The 21,408-nt window shown below is 42.0% G+C and overlaps 2 protein-coding genes and 1 long non-coding RNA gene across 5 annotated transcripts; 1 reads left to right on the forward strand and 2 right to left on the reverse strand.

Moving 5' to 3' along the window:
• Positions 1-246: 246 nt before the first annotated feature.
• phex (phosphate regulating endopeptidase homolog, X-linked) lies at positions 247-11,831 on the reverse strand. The gene is made up of 23 exons (XM_086020883.1): positions 11,204-11,831; positions 10,982-11,143; positions 8,764-8,820; positions 8,517-8,678; positions 8,339-8,422; positions 7,254-7,480; positions 6,272-6,340; positions 5,804-5,920; positions 5,629-5,712; positions 5,136-5,278; positions 4,914-5,007; positions 4,715-4,843; positions 4,125-4,226; positions 3,965-4,042; positions 3,792-3,895; positions 3,281-3,339; positions 3,070-3,124; positions 2,846-2,913; positions 2,639-2,769; positions 1,971-2,036; positions 1,803-1,907; positions 1,657-1,733; positions 247-1,009 (listed from the first exon to the last, which is right to left on the reverse strand). The coding sequence occupies exons 2-23, from the start codon at positions 11,118-11,120 to the stop codon at positions 907-909; spliced, it is 2,253 nt and encodes a 750-aa protein (XP_085877009.1). The 5' UTR covers positions 11,121-11,143; positions 11,204-11,831; the 3' UTR covers positions 247-906.
• LOC147127130 (uncharacterized) lies at positions 5,607-7,671 on the forward strand. Of its 2 annotated transcripts, none has more exons than XR_015084550.1 (3): positions 5,607-5,716; positions 5,813-5,969; positions 7,206-7,671. It is a non-coding gene; the product is annotated as an uncharacterized LOC147127130 (long non-coding RNA). The 2 variants fall into 2 exon arrangements; XR_015084549.1 differs by having other exon boundaries at positions 5,813-5,917.
• Positions 11,832-13,474: 1,643 nt separating the features above from the next.
• Positions 13,475-20,246, reverse strand: mbtps2 (membrane-bound transcription factor peptidase, site 2). Of its 2 annotated transcripts, none has more exons than XM_086021601.1 (11): positions 19,954-20,246; positions 19,100-19,248; positions 18,778-18,916; positions 18,534-18,637; positions 18,229-18,356; positions 17,108-17,226; positions 16,845-17,025; positions 16,195-16,292; positions 15,924-16,119; positions 14,970-15,045; positions 13,475-14,736 (listed from the first exon to the last, which is right to left on the reverse strand). In XM_086021601.1, exons 1-11 carry the CDS (start codon positions 20,026-20,028, stop codon positions 14,514-14,516), a joined length of 1,488 nt encoding a protein of 495 aa, XP_085877727.1. In that variant the 5' UTR covers positions 20,029-20,246; the 3' UTR covers positions 13,475-14,513. The 2 variants fall into 2 exon arrangements, with proteins under 2 accessions (XP_085877727.1, XP_085877726.1); XM_086021600.1 differs by having other exon boundaries at positions 15,924-16,122.
• Between the last annotated feature and the right edge of the window lie 1,162 nt (positions 20,247-21,408).

Raw genomic sequence — 21,408 nt, forward strand, 5'->3', positions numbered from 1 at the left:
AAAAACTCCTTTGTTTGAGCTGGTCACGTTTGCATGGCAACTTGTTGCTAGGCAGAAATTGTGACTTGGTTGCATCTTGAGTAGGAAATATGAAAACTTCAGGATATTGATGAAATCATTCATCAAATGTGTCTAATCGGCTCATAATCGCCTTCAGTTCACTATGAAAGGCTGCTGAGCCAGTTGCCATGGCAACATCTGGACGACAGCTTCGGCTGCTTATAAAGTGACCACCGGCACAAAACATTTAAAGTTACAAAATCACATTTATTGTTGTCATTTCAAAATAAATAAAAATGGAAATGATCATATTTGAACCCCCCCAATGATTAGTTGAATATTCGGCTAAGTATCAAGTATAATACAAGTAATGCAAGTATACATAAATTAAGATAGCCCAGTAATTACTTATAATGTTTAAGTAATTATTTAAGATGAGTGTTTATTATAAATGAACGCACATTTCCTTCATTGTAACGTTTTCGTCATTTATGAGATTTCTTCTCTAATTGGTTGGAAGAAATCACATCGCCTCTCTTTAGTTGTACAAGGGGTCAAAAACAAGAATAAAAATGCTTGAACCATGACGGTTACATGTAAAAAAAAAAAAAAAACAACAACAATAAATTGCCCATCTTGTTGTCACTACAATGAGATATAAAATTTATTTCTAAAAAATATTCCCAAAAGACTCTATAATCCAAAGCTACAGTGACACATCGTGTCATTTGGTGCATAAAGTAAAAAAACCCCAATAATAATCATAATAAATTCAAGTCTGTAGCAGGCTCTGCTCATACAAACCCAAAGGTGTCCTTGAACAAAGCACAAAAGTTGGAGAGCAGTGAGCACCGTCTGCCTCCCCCTATGCTCGGTGGGGGGGGGGGGTCAGGCTTAGGTGAAAGGTCACCACACCCGGCAGGACTGCGCGCCTCTGTTCATCACCGACGAGTCGGGGCAGCTGAAGGCCTTGCTGAACTCGGGGAAGTTACTCATTGCTCCGATCACCCTGCGGGGAGAAAACAAAAAATACATTAAAAATAAAAGTTCTAAAAAAATAATAATAATGAAAATCCTATTCATGTTTGATGTAGCATTAATGTAGCAAAATATAAAGGTCAGCATTGACAAATATTGTGAAAGTCAAGGCATCGACATTGCCTGCATGCAAACCTCACTCCATTCACACCACAGTGAACAGTGCTAATGAACTATGTTGACCTGAGTTCAGAAGTTTCATTTAGACAAAGGTAGTCGCTTGCTGCCATTTTGTGGCATCTTGGTGCAGGCGAACTATGTTGAAGACGGTTAAGGAGTTTCAATTTACAAAAAAAAGTAGTGCTTTGCCGGCCGTATTCTGTCATCGTTGTCGAAAAGAACTATCCTGTAATGATTTGAGTATCTTCATTTTAACGAAAGTAGTGCTTTGACACCATGTTGTGGCATCTTGTTGCTAAGGAACCTTTGTGCTGTTTTTATAACTTAAAGATGCCACTGAATCTCTTAAAGTCGTATTTGTGTCGAGAAAGTAAGATGAAGTGATACATCTCGACAGAGAGAATGACGTCGTGAAAGTTTAGCCTGGGTTGTAAATGGAAGTTACGGAAAGTCTGGGATGGAGTCAGTTGCAAACAGAGCTCACGCTCAGGTCCTCACCTGTACTTTGGCGGACTGTGCGCCCCGCTTTGTACTTGGTCCCTGGCGGCCTCGGCTCTGTACGAGTTGCAGCGGACCTGCGGGCGGACGGAGCGAGCGCGTCAGACCCGAAGCGGCGCCCTCAGCTGGAGAGCGCGTGTCCTTACGTGCGAGTAGCTCAGGAAGAAGAGCTGGTTGTTGTCGAGTCCCACGCCGGGCAGAAGCGGCTCCTCCACGCCTCCTCGGCTCTCGTCCACCCAGCGCCGGTACGCCTGCCGCGGGAAACAACAATCGGACCCGCCTCGCCTGTGACGCCTACGCTAACGTGATCGTACCTTGAACGCTTGTCTGATTCCACCGTTGTCCGCGATGTTCTCCGCTAGCGTCCTCTTACCACGGACCTGCACAACGCATGCAACAGCCATCAATGTATTATTCCTATTATGATTATGACAGCACTGTTTTATGACACAGTTAGCTGCAACACTAACGGTGAGTCTGTCTATGGCGTTTTACATTGTGCGTTAGCATTAAGCTAGCAGCCATTCCAAAGGTTTATTTTATAAATGCAACAAGTATTTCTCATTATTTTATGTTTAGTTTGACAGAAAATGTCAACTGTCATTGGAAATAAACTGTGTAAAGCCTTGTTTAAAAAAAGTGAACAATCTGACAAACTGCTACAATGTGATGCGAGTTGAATTGCCGCGAACTTCCTAGAGTTTGTATGTCACATTTTTGCTTCCAAATCAAATCAGGTCACTTGTAAAAAATGATTTGACGGTCTCTTGCGGTATGCGAATAAACGCAAACTTAGGGTGCACCCAAAAAAATTCTAATTTCACTTTCAACCACTAGATGGCGGCATACTGCTGTGATTTACACTGTCCATTTGAAAGACGAGTATTATATAACTATAACTATTCTACAATATTTGACATATTTTAAAATGTGTTTAACGTGAGAGACCCCCCCAACAAAAGGGCATTTGTGACGTTCTTACATTTAACCCCGCCTCCTCCCAGTAATAGTCGTTGTACTGCTCCACCATGCACTGAGTCTTGTCCGTGAAGGCCGTGACCGACGAGTTGCTCCACCACTGGTCCAGGTTGCCGTCCTTGTCGTACTTCCGTCCTGGTCCGGAGAAGAAGAGAGCAAAGGCCTTAACTCCAACTAAATATTGCGAATAGTCGGCAGACGCCGCTTTTACCGTTGTTGTCGAAGCCGTGTGTCAGCTCGTGTCCGACGATCACGCCGATGGCCCCGTAGCTCAAAGACCTGCAAGACCACGAGAGGACAGGTTGGTCAAGCTCGCACGCACATGACCTCTAGTGGCCAACATGTTTTTGGCCAGAAACGGCACCTGAATACAACAGTGTAAACCCAGCCTAAACTATTCTAAGAAGAATCGTAAATGTGGTCATTGGAATTCACCTTGGATACTCTTTCCCCCAAAAGAAGGGTTTTTGGAGCTCACCAGCAGGGAATCCTGAGAAGGAAATGGAAATATTTGTTGTCGAATATCTCGTCTGTCATTATGGAGAAACAGTTTAGGTGATTTGTCGCTGATACAGTTAGCTTCCATTGCTCCATTGCTCCAAGCCAGCTTTTTGGTTCAATAATACAAGAATGAAATGAATCTTACTGATCTGGTTGGTGGAGGAGCTGTAGAAGGCGTTGACCGTGGTTGGGTTGGTGAACCACCTGCAACACAAAACAAATGCATGAGAACCCTCACGTTCCATTTTACTAAATTTCCAACTTGTTTTCAATCCTTCTTTTACGGCATAATCAGTTCTTGTCATTGGTGTAAAATATCCAATTTTCTTAGGGCTCAATAAATAAAACTGAGTTAATTTACATGAAGAGAAGATGTTGGAGATGATTTAAACTTTGAAGTAGAAACGATGACGTAAATTACACACACACACTACTAGATACGACTACTACTACTAGATAGTGTGCAAATAGTTTGGTAGTTTGTTAAATGTAAAATGGTTAAAAAATGTAGCTTTCACGGGTTTGAAATGGAATAAATCATGTATGATTGATATATCCGAAGAGCTAAAGTTAAAAATGACAAACTCAGACTAAAGTCTTGGGAACAAACTTTCATGACAGTTGGGTTATTACAGCTGAAATGTTGGGTGGCTCACTCTGTGCGCGGGACCGTCTTTCGAAGCCAGGCCACGTCGGCCTGAGCGATGAACTTCAGCGTCTGCATCACGTTGCCGTAGTAGTCGTTCTCGTTGAACTCCAGCTGAAAACGTCCACTCGGGTGATTAGTCATCAAGAGCCACAAAAAAGGCAGATGACTGGAGTCACCAACCTCCTTCAAGTCATCGTTGAGGTAGGTGTCGTTGTGAATGAACTCAGGGTATCCCACTTTGGCCAGGACGGCGTAAGCCTGATGGCCGGACAACACGACTCAAACATTTAAAAATAAGTGAGAACGACGTAAGATGAAGACACGGTTTTGCTGGCGTCACCTTTTCGACGGCTCTCTTCTTGGTCGCCTCGTCCATCCAATCGTTCTCTTTCCGCAACATGTCGATGAAGGCCCAGCGAACGCCGCCGATTAGCTCGTCCATCTACGGGTAGGACTTTTTAGCTTCTACTTTCCAAAAAGTTGCACTCGTGAGTAGCTTTTTGTGCAGGAATGACAAGAGTACAAGGCTAACACCGTAAACGCATTAAAATGTCAGTCACATAATACTTGGCTTGGACAGGATAGGACAAGGACGCGACCTTTGAAGGATATAACTTCTGACTTCTGATGCTTTTTTTTGCTAAGACAAGGATGCTACCTCCACAGAAAATGTACAACATATGTCAAATGTAAACATACTGGCGAGGATACATCCTTAGAAGTGTATGTCCTTAACGTCCTTAAGTGTCCTTAAGTATACAACCTTTCAAGGACCCAACCTTAGAAAGTATACATGTAAACATGCTCGCAATGATGTGTCCTTACAAACATGTCAAGTGGACTTCTTCATACATCTATAGGAGGATACATCCTAGAAAACAAGAACCGCACATAGTAGAGTAGGAGGGACAAAATATAAGACACACACACCATGTGTTTCTTGTCCTCCTGGAAGTAGTTGTCGACAAAGAGTCGGCCTGTGGCGTAGATCAGCGAGTTCTCGATGTAGTTGATGCACTTGTCCCAGCGTGGTGTCAGAGACGTGGTTCCCGTGGTTACCTGCCAAAACCCGGTCAGAACCCTCAGCATGATTGTGCTTACGGCGTTATGTGTTAGCGCAACAACTGACCCGCGCGTAGTCGAGGTATCTGTAGAGGAAGCGGCGGCTGAGGGTGGTGAGCTTGGAAAAAACTGCTCTCCACTGTACGTAGTTAGCCACCGTCCTGCAGGAAGAGAGACATTAATTACGCGGGAGCATGTAACCTCATTAGTCACTGTAATTGGTGGTAATGAGGGACAGGAGCCCCTGGAGGCCCAGCGCACATGTGTGCGCACGTGTGTGCGCGCGCACCTTGGGTCTGTGGCGTTAATGAGCTTGACAAGGTCCCGGAAGTACTGCGGCGCTCGTACGATGACGGGTTCAGAGGAGGAAACGGCGCGAGACGGGTCGCTGTCGGACTCCACCACCGACTTGACGAAGTACAACCAGTCCAACTGCGGTAGAAGGTCACGGAAGGGAAAACGGACAGAATAAAACAAAAGTGTACAAAACCTTTAAATGATAGGCATGTCCAGCCCATTTTGGGGGTGCTATACCAAATATACCAATATACCAAACTAATGTCAAGGGGAATCGTGACAAAATAAAATATTATACAGTACTACCAAGACAATAAATCAATTACAGGCTGCCAAGTGCATGCCAAAGCAACAGGTGGAGCTATAACCACTAGGCCATTTTAGCCAATGAAGACAGGAACTTCCCCCCCCAATAAAATCACCAGAACCTTTGCAGAAAAGCCGACTCAAGTTAAATACAATACAATACGAAATCATGAACATACCTGCGGTAACTGGCGTTGCAGTCGGGACAGCGTGTATCTGTTGTACATGTTCTCGCTCGTGCGGTTCTCGTACGGAATTATCGTCTGTGTGAGTAAGAAATTAAAAGAAAAAAAAAAGTCTACATGTCTTGTGTGGCCCACGTTTCATGTATTTGTTTACAAACGCCATCTTTACGTGAGCCAGCTTGGTCTCGAAGTCAAGCGCTTTCTCCATCTGGACGCGCGCCGCTTTCTGAGGAGCGCCCAGCATGACGGCCGTGTCCACCATCAAGCTCAACAAGGCCGCACGGTACTGCACACCACACGCACGGAGAAAGCGTCATTAGACACGCTTTGTGACAGTGAGTGGATTTAAAAAGTCTACACACCCCCGTTTAAATGCCAGGTTTTTGTGATACAAAAAAAAAAAAAAATGATGTCAAAACTTTTTCCACCTCAACTTAACTCAAGTGGGGGAAAAAAAATGTAGTTGCAAAAGTGAGCACACCCTCATAACGGTGTTTAATCACATTCAAACTTATGTCAAATGGGAATCAGTGCACAACTGCCACCAGTTAAAGTGCCTCCGATTAACACCACATAATAAAGTTCAGATGTTGTGGTAGGCTCAAGTAGGCGGTTTTATCTGCGCTGAGATAGTCACCGTCTGCGCAGCAGAGGAGTTGGTGAAGTAGTCCTCTCTCGACGGCAGACACAAGGAGGCCTGATCCAGCTGTGTGGAAAAAACTTGTTTATGTTTATTTTCACAGAAGCATAAAATTAGAAAGAAAAAAAAAACAGCAGCAAATTAACATGCGGCTTGTTTGACATTGACAGTCCGTCACGTTCAGATATCACACGTGTGAGTGCACATGGTTGCTTTTATCATCTGGGGGCGAAGCAAAATTAACAAAATACATATGGGTAACAAACAAGAATATGGTGTGATGAAAATGATCTCAATCACTATTTTGGGGGAGTCAAAAAGAGGCAAAACAATTTTTTGTGCAATTGTTACGTGGTTAACATTTGAGTTAACTTTGAAAATCTTTAAAATGTTGAGAAAAAGGAAATACAAAAAAAAATACAAAAATTAAAATAATGTACTGCAATAATTTTGGTGGGTATTTTAAAATTACTGGGATCACTTTTGTGTCCAAAAAATTTTTTTTTATCCTAATGACAGAAAATGCCTGCCACAAATGTTTCACAATTCTAGTAAAAATGTTTTCTTATTTGTTGCAACATTGTCATATTTGTTAACTTTGTGGCATTTTTTCCAAAATAGTACAGTAATATCTAACAGAGTGACCATGTGATTTCTCCCAGCCAGTCAGTGAATAAAGGTAAAATGTAAAAAAAAAAATACAGTATGCCATCATTAGAAATTGGAAAAAAAATCTTGACACATTTTTAGAAAATCACATTAAAAATATTCCTCATATTTCTTTGTGTTTGATTTTAGCAACATTTTTGACAAAAAGTAATACACTTATTCGAATAAGCTTACTTTTGTACCCAAATGAAACAAAAAAAACATTTTTAGTGCGGTTTTCGTGCCATAATATGATCAGTCGACCTTTTGTCCAATTTCCAAGTTAATGACACGGAAGCCACAGCAGAGCGACAAACAACAGCGTGTCCACCTTGATGATGTATTTGGAGGAGTTCTTGTCGTCGGGTGAGACGAAAATTCGGATGAGGACGCTCTTGCTGTGCTGGTTACGAATACGGGCCAGCGTCCGCAGGAGGTTCCAGTCCTGCTCGGACCAGCGGAAGTCTCCGCCCAGGCCGTCGCCCAACACGGGCCAGCGAAAGTCGGGCTGCTGAAGCATCCGCAGCATGGGTTGCGCGTCCACCTCCTCCAACAAACCTGCCAACCAGACCAAACTCGCGGCGTGTACTTTTTTTTTCAAATTGCAACGAATATTGTTTTATACATTTTTCCAAATATCTGTGTTTTTTTTCCCCCAGTATTTTTATTATCTCATCTGTCTAATATGCCAGTCTGCTGTGTACTTTTCGTCATCTTACATTTTTTGTAAATATATTTTTTTCAAAGCATTCATTCCTGACATTTGTGTACTTTTTCTCATATTTTTCTATTTTTATATATTTAAAAACATGAAATACTTGGCATTATTTCAAATGGATTTATATTTCATGTGTAATAAGTTTTAAGTTTTTCCAGAGATTTGTGTACTTTAATATTCCTGCATTTCCCGTCATTTTTTTTTGCTGTAGAATTTATTTTTTTTCAGACATTTACTAATTTTCCTAATATTTTTAAGTTGACCTTTGATATTTTTATACTTTCTGTCCAATGTTTATATTTTTTTCAAGCATTATTGAGTTTTGCTAAATATTTTAGTCTTTTTCTGGGTGTTCGGGTCAAAAATGTCCTTATATTTTTTACTCTAAAGCATTGGTGTCAAAGTCGAGGCCCGGGGGCCAGATCCGACCCACGAAATCATTGATGTGCCCCGTGAAGACAGATCATGCGTGTCGATTCCTTGCAAATCGTCTTTACTTTTAACACGACTGAGATATGAGATATTGCAAGAATTTGTTTTTGTGACCAATCCTCCCTTTGACATAAATTGAAAAATCGTTGAGCAAACAATTTACTGGCATCTGATTTCAAAACTAGTTTTCCATCAATTTGTTTGGCCTTGGCAGAGGTTTCACGTCATCTTTCTAGTTCAAGTCTCTGCTTTTAAGTGGGACTCACTCTCGTTTATGCAGGAGCGGTAGAGCGTCTTGGCCTTGGTCACCGCCTCCAACTCGCCGGGTTCACTGGGAGCTTCCAGTAAGTCTTAGAGACAAAAACATTGATCTGAAACATATTTTTGACGCATAAAATGTATTTCCCCCCCCCCAACCCCGACTGACTACTGAGGCCTGAGCACCTTTGAGTCGCACGTCCACCTGCTGGCGAAGCCACGGGTAGATCCCGTATGTGGACGAGTCTTCGGGAATGGGATTGTTCTCCAGCCAACCACCGCATGAGAACATGTAGAAGTCCTCACAGGGGTCCACCGATTTGTCCATTTTACTCAGGATAGCTCCAGCTAGATGGAAATAATCCTTACTTTTAGTTATCTTGCACTATTAGGCTGCTCAATATTTTGGGGAAAAAAAAGTTGCTGATCTCACCTGCCTCGATGCACTCCGGAGTCAGACAGAACTCCTGCCGTTTGCTTCTTTGGGAAACTGAGAGGGAAAAATGATAGTTACGTTCGACAAAAAAAATGTTCCCCAGAAGCACGAAGGATAGTGCCACGGAAAAATGGCCGGAAGAACAAGCAGGTGTACCTAATGTTCTGGCCTGTGTTGCTCAACAGCACTATCATTTCCTGGCCAAAGGGATTCATTTGACTCCGAGCAGGAAGCCCCACAGGGGAAGCATCTCTTTGAGCCAATTTTTGAATACATTATTTTATGTGTTTAAGCCGGTAAAAACCCCAAAAGACACAAACGAGGCATTGTAAGGTTGCGTCACAGGATCACAACCTGTCTTTTTTGGCTGCTTTTTGACATCTCCCTTTGGTTTCTTTTTGGGATGTGGCAATCTGACAAACTGTGCAAAGTCATGCAGCTGTTTTGGAGCTCGCTGGTACTCGACTGCCATCACTTGGTTAGGAGCAGCAATGGCGAACGTTGCCAAATGTTTCTTTCCCTTAGTGACAGCACGTACGGCTTTAAAGAGCAAATCCGACAAGCAGAGAGCAGCGTCGCCGACCTCTGACCAACCTCGCTTGTTGGTACAGGAAGCGAAGACGCTGGCTCAAAAACAAGCCAGAAAAAAAAAAAAAAAAAAAAAAAAAGTGGCACACTTGGCATTCTTGTGTGCGGTCACATGCATGGCGGGAGACGAGAGTGTTTGCGTTGGCGTGGGTGGCCGATTGCATCCGCATCACGTAATTACACTTCAACGACGCCTCAAGAATGCGTGACACATTTGAGCAGAACATCTAAATCCAAATGTTACTAAATATACGGCGCAACCAAAATGGGTTGCGATTATGTTACTCAATCCGCTTGTTTAAATGTCATCACAGTGGCACATGCCGAAAAAACTGCTACTTGCCATTGTGACCCGCAACAGGATAAACATGACTTCTATACTTTGTCGGATAAAATTAGACATTTGGTTCCTCCCCAAGACCTCAAAATACATCATGTTCAACAGCGGTATATTGCTGCGGAAACCCCATTTGTCCAAATATGGTCAGCATATTTTTTTCACAAATCAATGCTAGCCAATTTGAAGTGTTGAAAATCAACTCTATTAACTCTCAAAATAATTTAAAAAGTTATTTTGAGATGCAAAGATTTTCGGCCAATAGCGGCTATATAAAGTTTTAGGGGCCGAGCACCCTACCTTGACGAGAGAAACTCCACGATGAATTGACACCCCCCAAAAAAGCTTATCATTGCCTCTAGATGCCCCAAAGCACTACCTCTATCACTAGTTTTAATTTCATTTTTTTAAATTCAGTTAGTTTAGTTTAAAAAGCAGGTTTGCTAGGTTTTTTTTCATTTTAATTGAATTGATTTGTTTTAGATTATTTTTTTCCTTAGCTTTAGTATTAGTTTTAGTTTTGTTTTATATCGTGATGTTGCGATATTAAAATTGCCACAATATATCTTCGTCATCTGCCATGATAATAGGAGCAAATCTGTTGAAAAGCCCAACTTGTTTTCCATGTGTGCAGTTCCAGCACCCTCTGGTGGTTTGTTTATTAGTGCAGTTTAATTTGATGCAATTTTTTGCCAGCTACAGTATAATTGATTTAAGACGCATGCAAATCGCCAGATAAAGTGGAACATAGCACATTTGAGTTCCTCCACAAATAAAAAACTGAATATTGTGATTTTTTTTAAAATCTTTTTTTCTTCAACAAAAACATTGTTTCAGTACTAATTGTAGTTATTTTGTTCATTTATGTTAACTATAATAACCTCGGTTCAGAGTTGTGGGTAGCAAACAACCATTTGAGACATTTGAACTTCTGCTGCGCTTTTTTCTTCTTTTTGTTTTTTTGTAACTACAATTTAACGCTTGAGCACATCCCAGGAGCAAAATTCCTCTCAAGCACTCCTTTGCATGTTTTTGCCGTCCCAAAAGGCCTCCCCGGACGAGTGGCGTTTGAAACCTTATATCCACCAGAAATAGGCTGACACGAGCGAGGACCTTATTCACTCGGCATGTACGCTTCTCTGGACACTTTGAATTCCTCGCAAATTATAATGCAGCATGAGGGCCAGTGTGTGGCTATGCATGTGTGTGCGTGCGTGTGTGTGTGTGTGTGTGGCTATGCATGTGCGTGAGTGGGGGTGTGCGTGTGTGTGCCTGAGTGTGTGGACTCACCCACTATGAGCGCAAGCAGCAGAATCCCACAGAGACACGCACACAAAATCAAGGCAGTCCTGTAGCGCCGGCTGTTGCCCCGCTCGGGTTTGACCCCGCCCCCGCCCACGCCCCCGCCGCTTAAATGCTCCACTTCCATGATTGACAAGCTCACACACTACTCTGAAAAGAAAAAGAAATATTAGGATGAAGCGGAATATGATGGTGAGGGATTGTTCTTACCTTCGGGTCAGCTCTTCAGTCGCACTCTGCAGCTCCTCCAACTTCTGCCGGCCTCTTCAAGCGGCTCGCTCGCCCCTCCCGGAGTCACTCCTCCTCCCAGTGTGTGAGTGTGTGGGGGTGCGTGTGTGTGTGTCAGATGATGATCATCTCCAGCAAAAATGTGTCTTTCAACTACCGGTAATGTGTCATATTTTAGTTTTTTTCCCCCATATTTTTCGTCTTATTGTATTTAAATATTTCATGAATATTTGGTATTGAAACATTTTTCATCGCCTCATACTTTTGATTTTTCTTATATTAGTGCTGTCAAATTTACCGCGTTAACGGGCGGTAATAAAATTTGCACTTCAGGGACCACTCGGAAAACAAACTCTACGAATATTACAAGGACCATGTATAAACGTGTACATTACACACACGCGCACAAACACTTTATTCGCACACATTTGAAATATTTCTGTCACTGTTCTGAGGCCCTTTTGCGTTTTTTTAGTGAATAAAAATACTACCTACTACAGAAAGAATGTTAATAATTTGTAATTTAAAAATTTTAATTTTCATCTCATGTGGATTTGTTGTTGCAATCAAAAAATACATTACATATGAACAGTATGTTGCATGTATGTATCCGTCTTGTGTCTTTTATCTTTCCATTCCAACAACTTACAGAAAAATATGGCATATTTTGAGGATAAATCAAATTGCAATTAATTACGATCAATTATTTTTTAATCTGTGATTAACTCGATTAAAAATTTTAATCGTTTGACAGCCCTAATTGTGTGTGTGGATATATATATATATATATATATATATATATATATATATATATATATTTTTTTTTTTTTTTTTTTTTTTTTTTTCCTCAACATTTTCAAAATATTGCATCTTGTAGTTTGGGATTTTCTAATTTTTCATATTTTTTTCCCACAAAATGTTACTATACTATATTTTTGTATTTTGTCTGGTTTTCTTTTTTTACATTTTTTTTCTTTTTCATTATTCCTGATAACATATTTCCTTCAGTATTATTTTACTGTTCTATTGCATTTTTGAATTTTGTCTTCAATTATGAAATTACTTTCCGAACATTGTTTTCTTCTGTTCAATATTAGTTTCCCTGAACATATCTTTCTTTAGTTCTAAGAATATTTTGGGGGCTGGCCTTTTTGTTTTTTTCTACCTCAAATGTTGGGGTATTTTTTCCTAACATTGTTGTATTTACTTCAAATATATGTGATCAATATTTGTCCTTTTTCCTTATTTTTTTCCTTCAAGTGCATTTCATCTCACCCTGCTGTTGACAATCATCAGATGACACGTTGGCTGACAAACACAGACACACATGTACTGTTCAATTAATCTGATGATGGCGCCTGTAACACATTTTACAGCAATCCTCAAGCCAGCAGACAACAAAATTGCTTCCGCCGCGGGGAAGAACCGTTTCACACGTGCTCATTAGGGTTTGGGGCGTCGGCCACAGTCCTTTTATAGACTTCCTGCGCAACCATAAGTAAACAGTCGTCGTCAAACGAGCAACCGGCACTCTTGATGTGGTCATCGCTTATCGAGCTCGCATGATATGAATGAAGAAGAAGGCCAGATGGGTGACTGCTCACAATAGCAGCAAAACAAAAAAAAGAAAAGAAGAGTTCGCAATGAGCCGACTTCCATCTAAAGTCATCAATTAAGTCATAAATTACTTTTTGATTAGTGGTGGTGTCAAAGTTGCCTCTATTCAAGTTCAGTCATTGAATTGGTGGTGGAGGTCAAATTGTATTTGTCAATTGGATGGCTGCTTGGCACATGACAAACTACCCTGAAAGTTTTAATGAGCAAGTCGATCTCGCATAATCAACACGGCCATGAGAAAACTCGTTTTCAGTTTGAAACACTGCAGACAGCAATTGGATTAACAGCCAAACAAGCGTGGTGAAACATTTTGGGTGCTAACCTTGAGATTTGCGAAGCTCCATCAACACCTCGTTTGTCGTCTTCGCGTCCTCCTCCAAGCACTCCGCGGGTGAGATGAACAAACACACAGACACAGGCAGAAAATGCACAAAATTTGGGAGGCCTTCAAACCTTATCCCAACACAAACAGCAGGATCCTTCAGCACCTCTCTCCAATCATTTCCCCGAAAGGTCTCGGCGGGCATTTTTTAAACCTGTCAACAGGAGGACGCGCAAATATTTAGACTTCAATCAATCACATTGAAAGCAGCACCATCAAATGAAAGCTGAGAGCCTCGACGTTGTGACCACACGTCAATTTGAAAACAATAGCAGCACTTTATTGACAGATTTGAGCAGTGGACACAGACTTCAATGTGTGCAGATTTCTGCCAAGGCGTTTTTCACGATGGGAATCGTTCCAGGAGCGGAAATGTTTCCGATGTGTTCTCTGGGAATGATGACCTGATCTGATGAGATTTGGAAATCTTCAAATGGATTTTACATGTTAACTGCTTCAATACTGGATGCAAGCAGGACAAAAACAGGAGTTGACAATATGTTGCTTATACACGATTCAGTGCCTTCCAGTATACACGGGATGCTTTGAGATATCACATTTTCTCCTCTCGGAGTTTGCGTTGGCCACCTGGGGGCAGAATAAGACAAATGTGTCTCTCCTCCTTAGTACAGCAGTAATATTAGCCGTTCTTCGCAGAAGATAAAGAATAGATGCCCGTGAGTGTTGTCATATTATCTTTCCGCGTGTGTTGCTTAAGGGCTAACAACACCGCCACATAGACGCTAACTGTTAGCTCATGTAGCGTTTCTCATTGTATGTGGCTTGTTTTGAATACTCAACATGGAACTCTCTTTGTTTTGTTTGACATTAACCTTGAGCTGAGAGTGTGAATCAACAGGTAATACAATTTCTATCTGCCAAACTGATGCTTGTTGTGAAGTGAATTGGGGGGAGGGGGGTACAGAGGAAAAAAAACAAAGAAAAAGTCTCGGAAAATGTCATACCATCGTATACCAAAAAGTGTAGACAGGAGCTTGTACATAAACAGTCAAATATTATGCAAAGAAAAACCTCCTGTCATTGGACAGCCACAAACAAGATCCTTGATGCCGGTTTAAAAAAAAAAAAAAAAAATCATAAATTAGCAGGTCATCCTCATTAAACATGATCATTAGTTCACATCATTCAAGCAGATGTAAACAACATTGTCTCTGTTATTTTTTTTTGGTCCCATGTGGATGAGTGACAGCTGAGAAGGCAAACCTGGGGGCAGGTGGGTAACGTAGTCTCTTCACAGTTTGCCGGTCCACTGGCACCATATCAGTTTCTTTGTTACCGCGCCGTCACCATCCACAGGCCCAGCGCCACGTTGGCGGCCAGCAGGGCGCTACCGGCCAACAGCAGGAAGAAGCCCATCAGCTCGCGCTTCTGCCGGTCCGGCACCACGCCGGCCAGCGTGGCCTCCAGCAAGGCGTTGAGCATCCACTGGCCGTCCAGAGCAAAACACGGCACAGAGTTGACCACCGCCAAGGCGCCCGACAGGGAAAACACGTACCTGAGAGGCAGGGGGATAAGGACTTCCAAACTCAAAATATTTGTGTCTTTAGATTTCTCACCATGGACTACGGGCTTGTATTCTTTTTTTTGCCCAGTAAATTATTTTTTTTTTAAATCAGTTGAGGTCAGCAATAGTCAATCATCTTTCTGCTATCACGAAGTATCGTGGTGCCTATTGTTGACAAACATTATACCATGGTCCAAAGGTTTTCGCAGCAGTAAAAAGGATACTTGCAGAATGTCTCCAAGAAGACAGGCAGGTCCAAGTGGAGGAAACCAAAGCGGGGCACAAAGTTGGTCAGACTCACTGAGAAAGGGAAAAGGAAAAAAAAAAAGTTTACTTTGTGGTCAATGTAAAACAGGTCATTTTTGTTGGTCATTTAAGCTACAGAGGTTCGTTAATTTCTCCGTAAATAACAAGAATATTCATTCAAAAACAAAAAAAAAAAGAAGCCGTTGCAACAACATTAAGGATGTTGATCTGTTTGTCAAGTTTTTTTGATGTAAGTGTTATTATGACAAAGTTACTGAGTAGTCAAAGTAAAAATTTATTTTCAAGGCAGGTCTGGTTGAGTTGATGCAGTGGATGATTAATTTCGTTGTAAAAAACAAAAAAACAAAAACCCACCTATCTTAATCCATTATAAAGTTGCAGTTACAACAGCATGGTGGTTGTTTATCAGTTTCCCAAAGTTCTGTGTTGATATTATGTATATATTATGCCATGTTACACTGTGGTTGAGGTAAAAACTTCTTTTTTTTTGTGTGCAGATCTGGAAAGGCTTAGAAGAGCTGTAAATAATTCACAAATCTTGACTCATTAAAAAAGAAAAAGCTGTTAGACCGGCAGTAAGATTGTTAATTGGTTTACAAAGTTTGGTTTTTATTCGCTAGATTTCGCTAGTTACTTAGTGGTCAAGGTAAAAACAGCTCATTTTTTAATTAAGCTCCACAGGACCTCTAATTTATCAGTAAATCAAGCACATATCTTGGTTCATTATTTGAAAAAAGAAATAGCCGTGACAACAAGAGGATGGTTGTTTATCTGTTTGTGAAGTTAAATTGAAAGATTACGCAAAAGGTTACTCTGCGGCCAACGTAAAAACTGTTGTTTTGTAGTATAGATCCAGTTAAGCTACACTGAAGTTCTTGTGTGTCAGTAAATAAAAACAGGAATCTTCATACCGGCGTGCTGGAGATGCGGCGGGTACCCCACGAACAGCATGTGAGCGTCGGGAGGGTGCACCACCCGAATGAAGCGGGTCTGGTTCTGCAGAGAGGGCGTCACACAGACGCTGCGGACGCCGTCGGCCTCGCAGTCGCGGTCGCTGCGGCACACCTGCGTGCCCGTCACCATTTTGCGCACCGGCATGCAGGCGTACTGCTGACGGAAAGTGACTTATCATTCCCACCTTCGCAAACATGTCTGCCATGTGAAATTGTGCGAGTGTGACACCTCTCTCTCAGTGGTGTGTGGTTTGATGTAAGAGAAGCAAAGATCCGTCAGGCTGTTGTTGCTGCAGCAGTCCATCGTCCCATCTAGGCGCTTGAACGCTGCAATGCATCCATTTTGAGGGACAAAAATCAAAATTGAGTCGATCAATATCAATTTTATCAGGTGATTTTAGACAACCTCAATCATGGCATATTTGATATGTACTTCGATCTATTCTTGGGCTATAACATTTTACGTTGTAAAATGAAAATATTATCTGGTTTTCTTTTTATCTTAAAAAATACAGACTGTGAATAAATCTGAAAGAATTGTAAAATCCAACATGGCCTGAGGGTTAAAATAATATTGTTGTTGTTTTGTGTTAGCCTTGGTTGCTCTAAGTCCCAATCTGCCCCACGTATGGCGTTCCACAGGGTTCAATTGTGGGGCCCCTGGCTGTTTGCATTATATTTGCTGTCCCTGGGTTCCGTCTTAAGAAAGCATGGAATTTCCGTTCACTGTTATGCAGATCATTTTCTCCTTAAGGCCACTTTTGTCCTGTCTGGAGGAAATCAAAGCCTGAATGGCACTGAAACTGCTTTTTAAATAAATATTAGTTGAGTTGTGCATACATTGTGTTGAACAATTTGATATGACGAACACACACGAACCTCGTCCGTGCGCCCAGCTGGGCTGCAGGCTGGCAGCGGGAACGCAGTATCCCGTCTGCGGCACGTGAGCGAGGTGAGCCAGGCAGTTGTTCCAGTCCTCCACCCCCGTGACGGGACACTCCTCCAGGCCCGTCACAATGTCACCCACCGAGAGGCCCCGGGGCCCGTCGGCCGCCGAGCCCTGACACGCACAAACGTCAACACAGAAAACCCGTCATATTTACAATTAGGAAATTGACTTTTTGCGGGTTTTTTGGACTGACCTGCGCCACCTCAGTGACTAGCGCTCCCGCGCCGCTAGAGTACAACGGGAACAGGAAGAGCGGCAACAGGAAGAGGAATGCCAAGGCCACCACGCACAACACAAAATTGTGCCACACTCCTGAGGAGAGAAGACAAAAAAAATATTTTTCACTTGTAAAGCAGAGGTGGACAAACATTTATGCTCTTTTTTTTTTTTTTTTTTTTTAATTAATAGTCAGATTGCGTAAAATTAAAACAAAAGCAAAACTGTGGTTGTAGAATTGAGTAAAATACTTTACGTTAAAAGATAATTAGAACACGTTTTCAATGTTATTGTCTTATCAAAATGTAGATGTACTTAAACACATTTAATCAAAGACGTTAAATACAAAGACTACAATTTTAATTTTACTATTTTGGAATTTTATTATTATAATAAACACAATTAATAAATGAGTAAAACAAACTACATTATAAATAATGATTTTATTTGACCAATTTTAAGAAAAAAAAGGCTAAATTATTACTACAAATATTACATGACCATGACCATGCAAAAAAAAAATAACCCTAACACTAAATGGAGCAAGCTGATATTTTTCATAACTACATCATGACCAGGAAAAATATTGGCGGCCTATTAACCATGAAATGAAAACCCTTCCTTCGCTCTTGGAAAGGATGTTTTGTTTTCTGTTGTTTTGGTCTCCCCTTTTGGGATCAACACAGCTGCTTACGGGGGAGGGAAAAAAGAGCTAGAGAATGTGGATCACATGTACAAAGCATTAAAGTTGCACCCCTTGACACAACGGGACTAAATAACAAAGGCGTCCAGTTGTGAGAAGCACGCTGAGCTGACCTCAGCTGTGGCCACAGAGGGTACATAAAAACACACCACGGGGAAAAGCTTCACCCGCTGTTCTTTGATGCCCTCTAGAGGTTTCAATAATAAGCACAAAAAGGCCACAATATTAGGTACAGCGCTAAAATTCCAGCCAGCCATTTTCTACAAGAAGAGCAACTTTCCAAATTGAAATAGATCAAAATATTCCTCCATTTCATTTGCTTAATTGAAGGTTGGGACGATTTGATGGAAGCGCACACTGAGTGAAACTGACTGAAATCCCGCCGAAAACCTCACCGGCACAGAAGATGCGCAGCTGCTGGGCAGGCGACACGATGTTGAGGTGCGTGGTGAAGAGATCCACAAAGGCGCCGGGGTACACCACGAACACGAACATGCCGAAGCCGTTCACGCGCACCTGCTCCCTGCGGACACACGCGCACCGCCTTCAAACATGCCCACAAAGAGCAACTGGACTGGTTTTCTTTCTTGAGAGTCCAGTTGCCGTGGTTCAACAGTGGCTCACTGAGAATCATCAGAAACACTCAAAGAGGTGCCCTTATCTCTTTGGCATGGCAACAGATAGGGTGGAGCGCTTGTACCTCAGTGCTGCCACCGCATGGCCTAGCTCGTGTATGACGCCGCTGAGCAACAAAGCGAGGAAGAAGTACGTCAGATGACTGGTGGGGAGGTTGACGCCAGGGACCTGAAGAATATTATTTTTTCCGGAACTTAAATCATTGTAACGTCTGGGTAAAGAGCAGTTATTTACAATGTCCTTAATTTTGTGCAATCCTCATTTCCTATGCAAGGAGCTATAATCCAGTTCCCAGGCAGGATACGTACCACCACCTGCAAGGCCTGCTGGGCTCCAATGCGCGGATTGTCTGTGGTCATCTGAGCCAGGGTCTGCTGCAGCGTCTTCACCAGCAGCACCACTGATGCCAGCATGGCCACCACACCAAACACCAGGCCACTGCTGAACCTGGAGGAGATGCGCCAAAGTCACGGTTATTTGTATTCCACAAGACCAGAGAGTTATACGCCAGTCCTGTCAGGGGCAGGATTGCACCTCATAAAATGGTTGCCGACCACAGTGTCATCTGCAGGATGTGTTGGGTTTTATGCCCCATTTGACCTCAATGCCAGCTTGACTAATCACACTCACCACAGGTAAAGCGCTCGCGGATGAATGCGTGCGCAGTACGCAAACAGACGGTTGAAAATGGTCGTCTGCCACCTCACGTGGAACGGGGACAGCATCAGGCCTCGCCTGGCCAGCCAGGACTCGTAGCCAATCCGATGCGTCGGCGACGACTGCAAGACAATTTCACTTTTAACGACGTCCGGGCTCTGTGTTGGCCTCTTGTCAACCTCCCTTCCTTTTTTGAACCATTTTAGCTGTATCATTGCAAATGTAATGAACTTCAGATAGTGTGGATTTTTGTCTGATTTTGTCATTTCCAAATTCAGCTGTATAAATATATCAATAACATACTAGTTAAATGAAATCTACCTTTTGGCTCTGACATGGCCACTTCATAATTTGGAGTTATTCGAATCGGAGTGTACCAAGTGAAATAGATTTCTTGGGTATCGACACTTCACTTTATGTATCGTTTTTCTTATGATTTTTATTTCCTACATTTAAAGCGGTATTTGTGAATATAGTCTCGTTACTTGTTCTACCTCAACGACATAAAAATGAGACTATTTCGTGTGCACTTTGTAATTGCATCAAAGCGGGTATTGATTAGAATGTACTTACAAAAGTCAGAGTCTACACTTTCTCATTAAATGAGTTGAATCAGTACTTCTGCTTTATCCGAGTCTTCTTTTTGCACAAATACCTGTTTTTCTACTTCATTACCGACTGAGAGTATTTTTGGTCCCAGCAGCGTCCTGAGTCTGTAAGCATTTATCCCCTTGCTGTTTTCTGTCTTAATTTAGAGATCTAAGTGGCGGCCACGGCGTATTTAATTAAGAGCGTAAATGACAGTAGTTTTGTTTTGATTTTTTTACCCGGAGCAGCGTGTCCGCCAGGTAGACGGCGCACCAGCCGGCCAGCACGCACACCAGCAGGGACACGGGGATCATGGTGCATCTGCAGCTCCGTCCACACACGATCAACCGCGATGCGCCGTCTTCATGGCTCTCCTGCCACCCGCAGACCGGTGCACGACCAGCTCGATGAAAAGAATAAGCCTCCTCAAGGCTCAAAAGTCCTCCATCCTAACCCTGTTAATGAGAGTCAGGAGATGAATACAGAATAACAGCTGCAATAAACTTCCGGGTTGCGTCGCTCTCTTTATTCTTCGTTCTGAGATGAGAATGTAGGCGAATAGCTCGCTATTGCCATCAAGAGTAGAATGCCAGAACTGCACACGCAAAATAGTTTGCGTTGAGCGGAAGCAAAAGCCATATTTCTGTTTGTTGTCATTTTTTACATTGTTTTAAATGAGACAGTATTAATTTATTGATAAAAAATAATGTAATCACCATGACATAAGGCATGGGTGGGCAAGACATGGCCCGCACATTCAGTTTCATAAAACTTCATAAACGAATGAACTAATAAAAAAAAACACGCAAGTTAACCCAACTGTATTCACAGATCACTTTAAAGTCAACATAAAATAATTAATGAACTGATACATTCTAAACATATTCAAAAAATAAAATAAAATACATTTGCAATTCAATAATTAAATCGTTGGGAAATTATTTCTGAATAACATTAAAAATAGAATGAATCATGAATTGTTATGTTATCAAAATATGCACACACATTTATACAAACCTTTTAAAATTATTTAAATCATGTATGGTCTTTGAGCACAAAACTTGACCTAGCCCTGATCTCAGGGTTATTTGCATTATTTTAAATAGTTGCAGTATTTGAAAAAAAAATAAATAAAGGATAGCATACCCTGCAAACCTTCCTACTGGTGCTTCATGTACTCAATTTTCACACAAAAGTGTAGACTATACCATTTGTGGGTGGTTGTCAGAGGATCCCAGAGCACACCAACATGCTTAAAAGTCATTCTTCGTGTTTAACGCTGGAACTAGAGGAGGAGCTTAGCATCCCTCTCAGCCAATGGGAACAGGCCGAAACAGGTCAGGTAGCCAAGGAGGACCTCATAGAGAGCAGAGCAGCAAGGAGGTAAGAGGGCACTCACATCATTCGCACAACCTTGACTTATGCCACCACCGAGGATGGCCACACCAACAATTATGCATGTGTGTGTGTTTGTGCGCATGTGAGCCAATGCACAAGTGTGTGTCCATGCAGAACTAGGCCAGTGCCATTTTAAGCTTAAGAGCATCTAGGTTGTCTTTCAATGGTATCCAAGCTTAAATCACATTTTTTGTCAATGAACTCTGGTTTCACCAGAACAGTTTGCATTCTTTGGGGGCTCATCAACTTCAAAGAAGACACTCAAATGCAAGAGAGTACCCCTATTGGACTATCTG

Source organism: Filicampus tigris, chromosome 21, assembly GCF_054856515.1.
Source record: "Filicampus tigris isolate MCC_2025a chromosome 21, RoL_Ftig_1.0, whole genome shotgun sequence".
In the NCBI taxonomy this organism is placed as follows: Eukaryota; Metazoa; Chordata; class Actinopteri; order Syngnathiformes; family Syngnathidae; genus Filicampus; species Filicampus tigris.

What these genes read in the sequence shown, in the direction of transcription:
- phex (XM_086020883.1), bottom strand. Translation starts at nt 11,120, where the DNA reads ATGGAAGTGGAGCATTTAAGCGGCGGGGGCGTGGGCGGGGGCGGGGTC. An exon ending in ATTAACGCCACAGACCCAAG is followed by an intron (nt 5,008 to 5,135) that starts GTGCGCGCGCAC and finishes CTCTTCCTGCAG; the next exon opens with GACGGTGGCTAACTACGTAC. An exon ending in TCAACGATGACTTGAAGGAG is followed by an intron (nt 3,896 to 3,964) that starts GTTGGTGACTCC and finishes GGACGTTTTCAG; the next exon opens with CTGGAGTTCAACGAGAACGA.
- mbtps2 (XM_086021600.1), bottom strand. Translation starts at nt 20,028, where the DNA reads ATGATCCCCGTGTCCCTGCTGGTGTGCGTGCTGGCCGGCTGGTGCGCC. An exon ending in CCGCGAGCGCTTTACCTGTG is followed by an intron (nt 18,917 to 19,099) that starts GTGAGTGTGATT and finishes CATCTCCTCCAG; the next exon opens with GTTCAGCAGTGGCCTGGTGT. An exon ending in CATGCGGTGGCAGCACTGAG is followed by an intron (nt 18,357 to 18,533) that starts GTACAAGCGCTC and finishes GTGTGTCCGCAG; the next exon opens with GGAGCAGGTGCGCGTGAACG.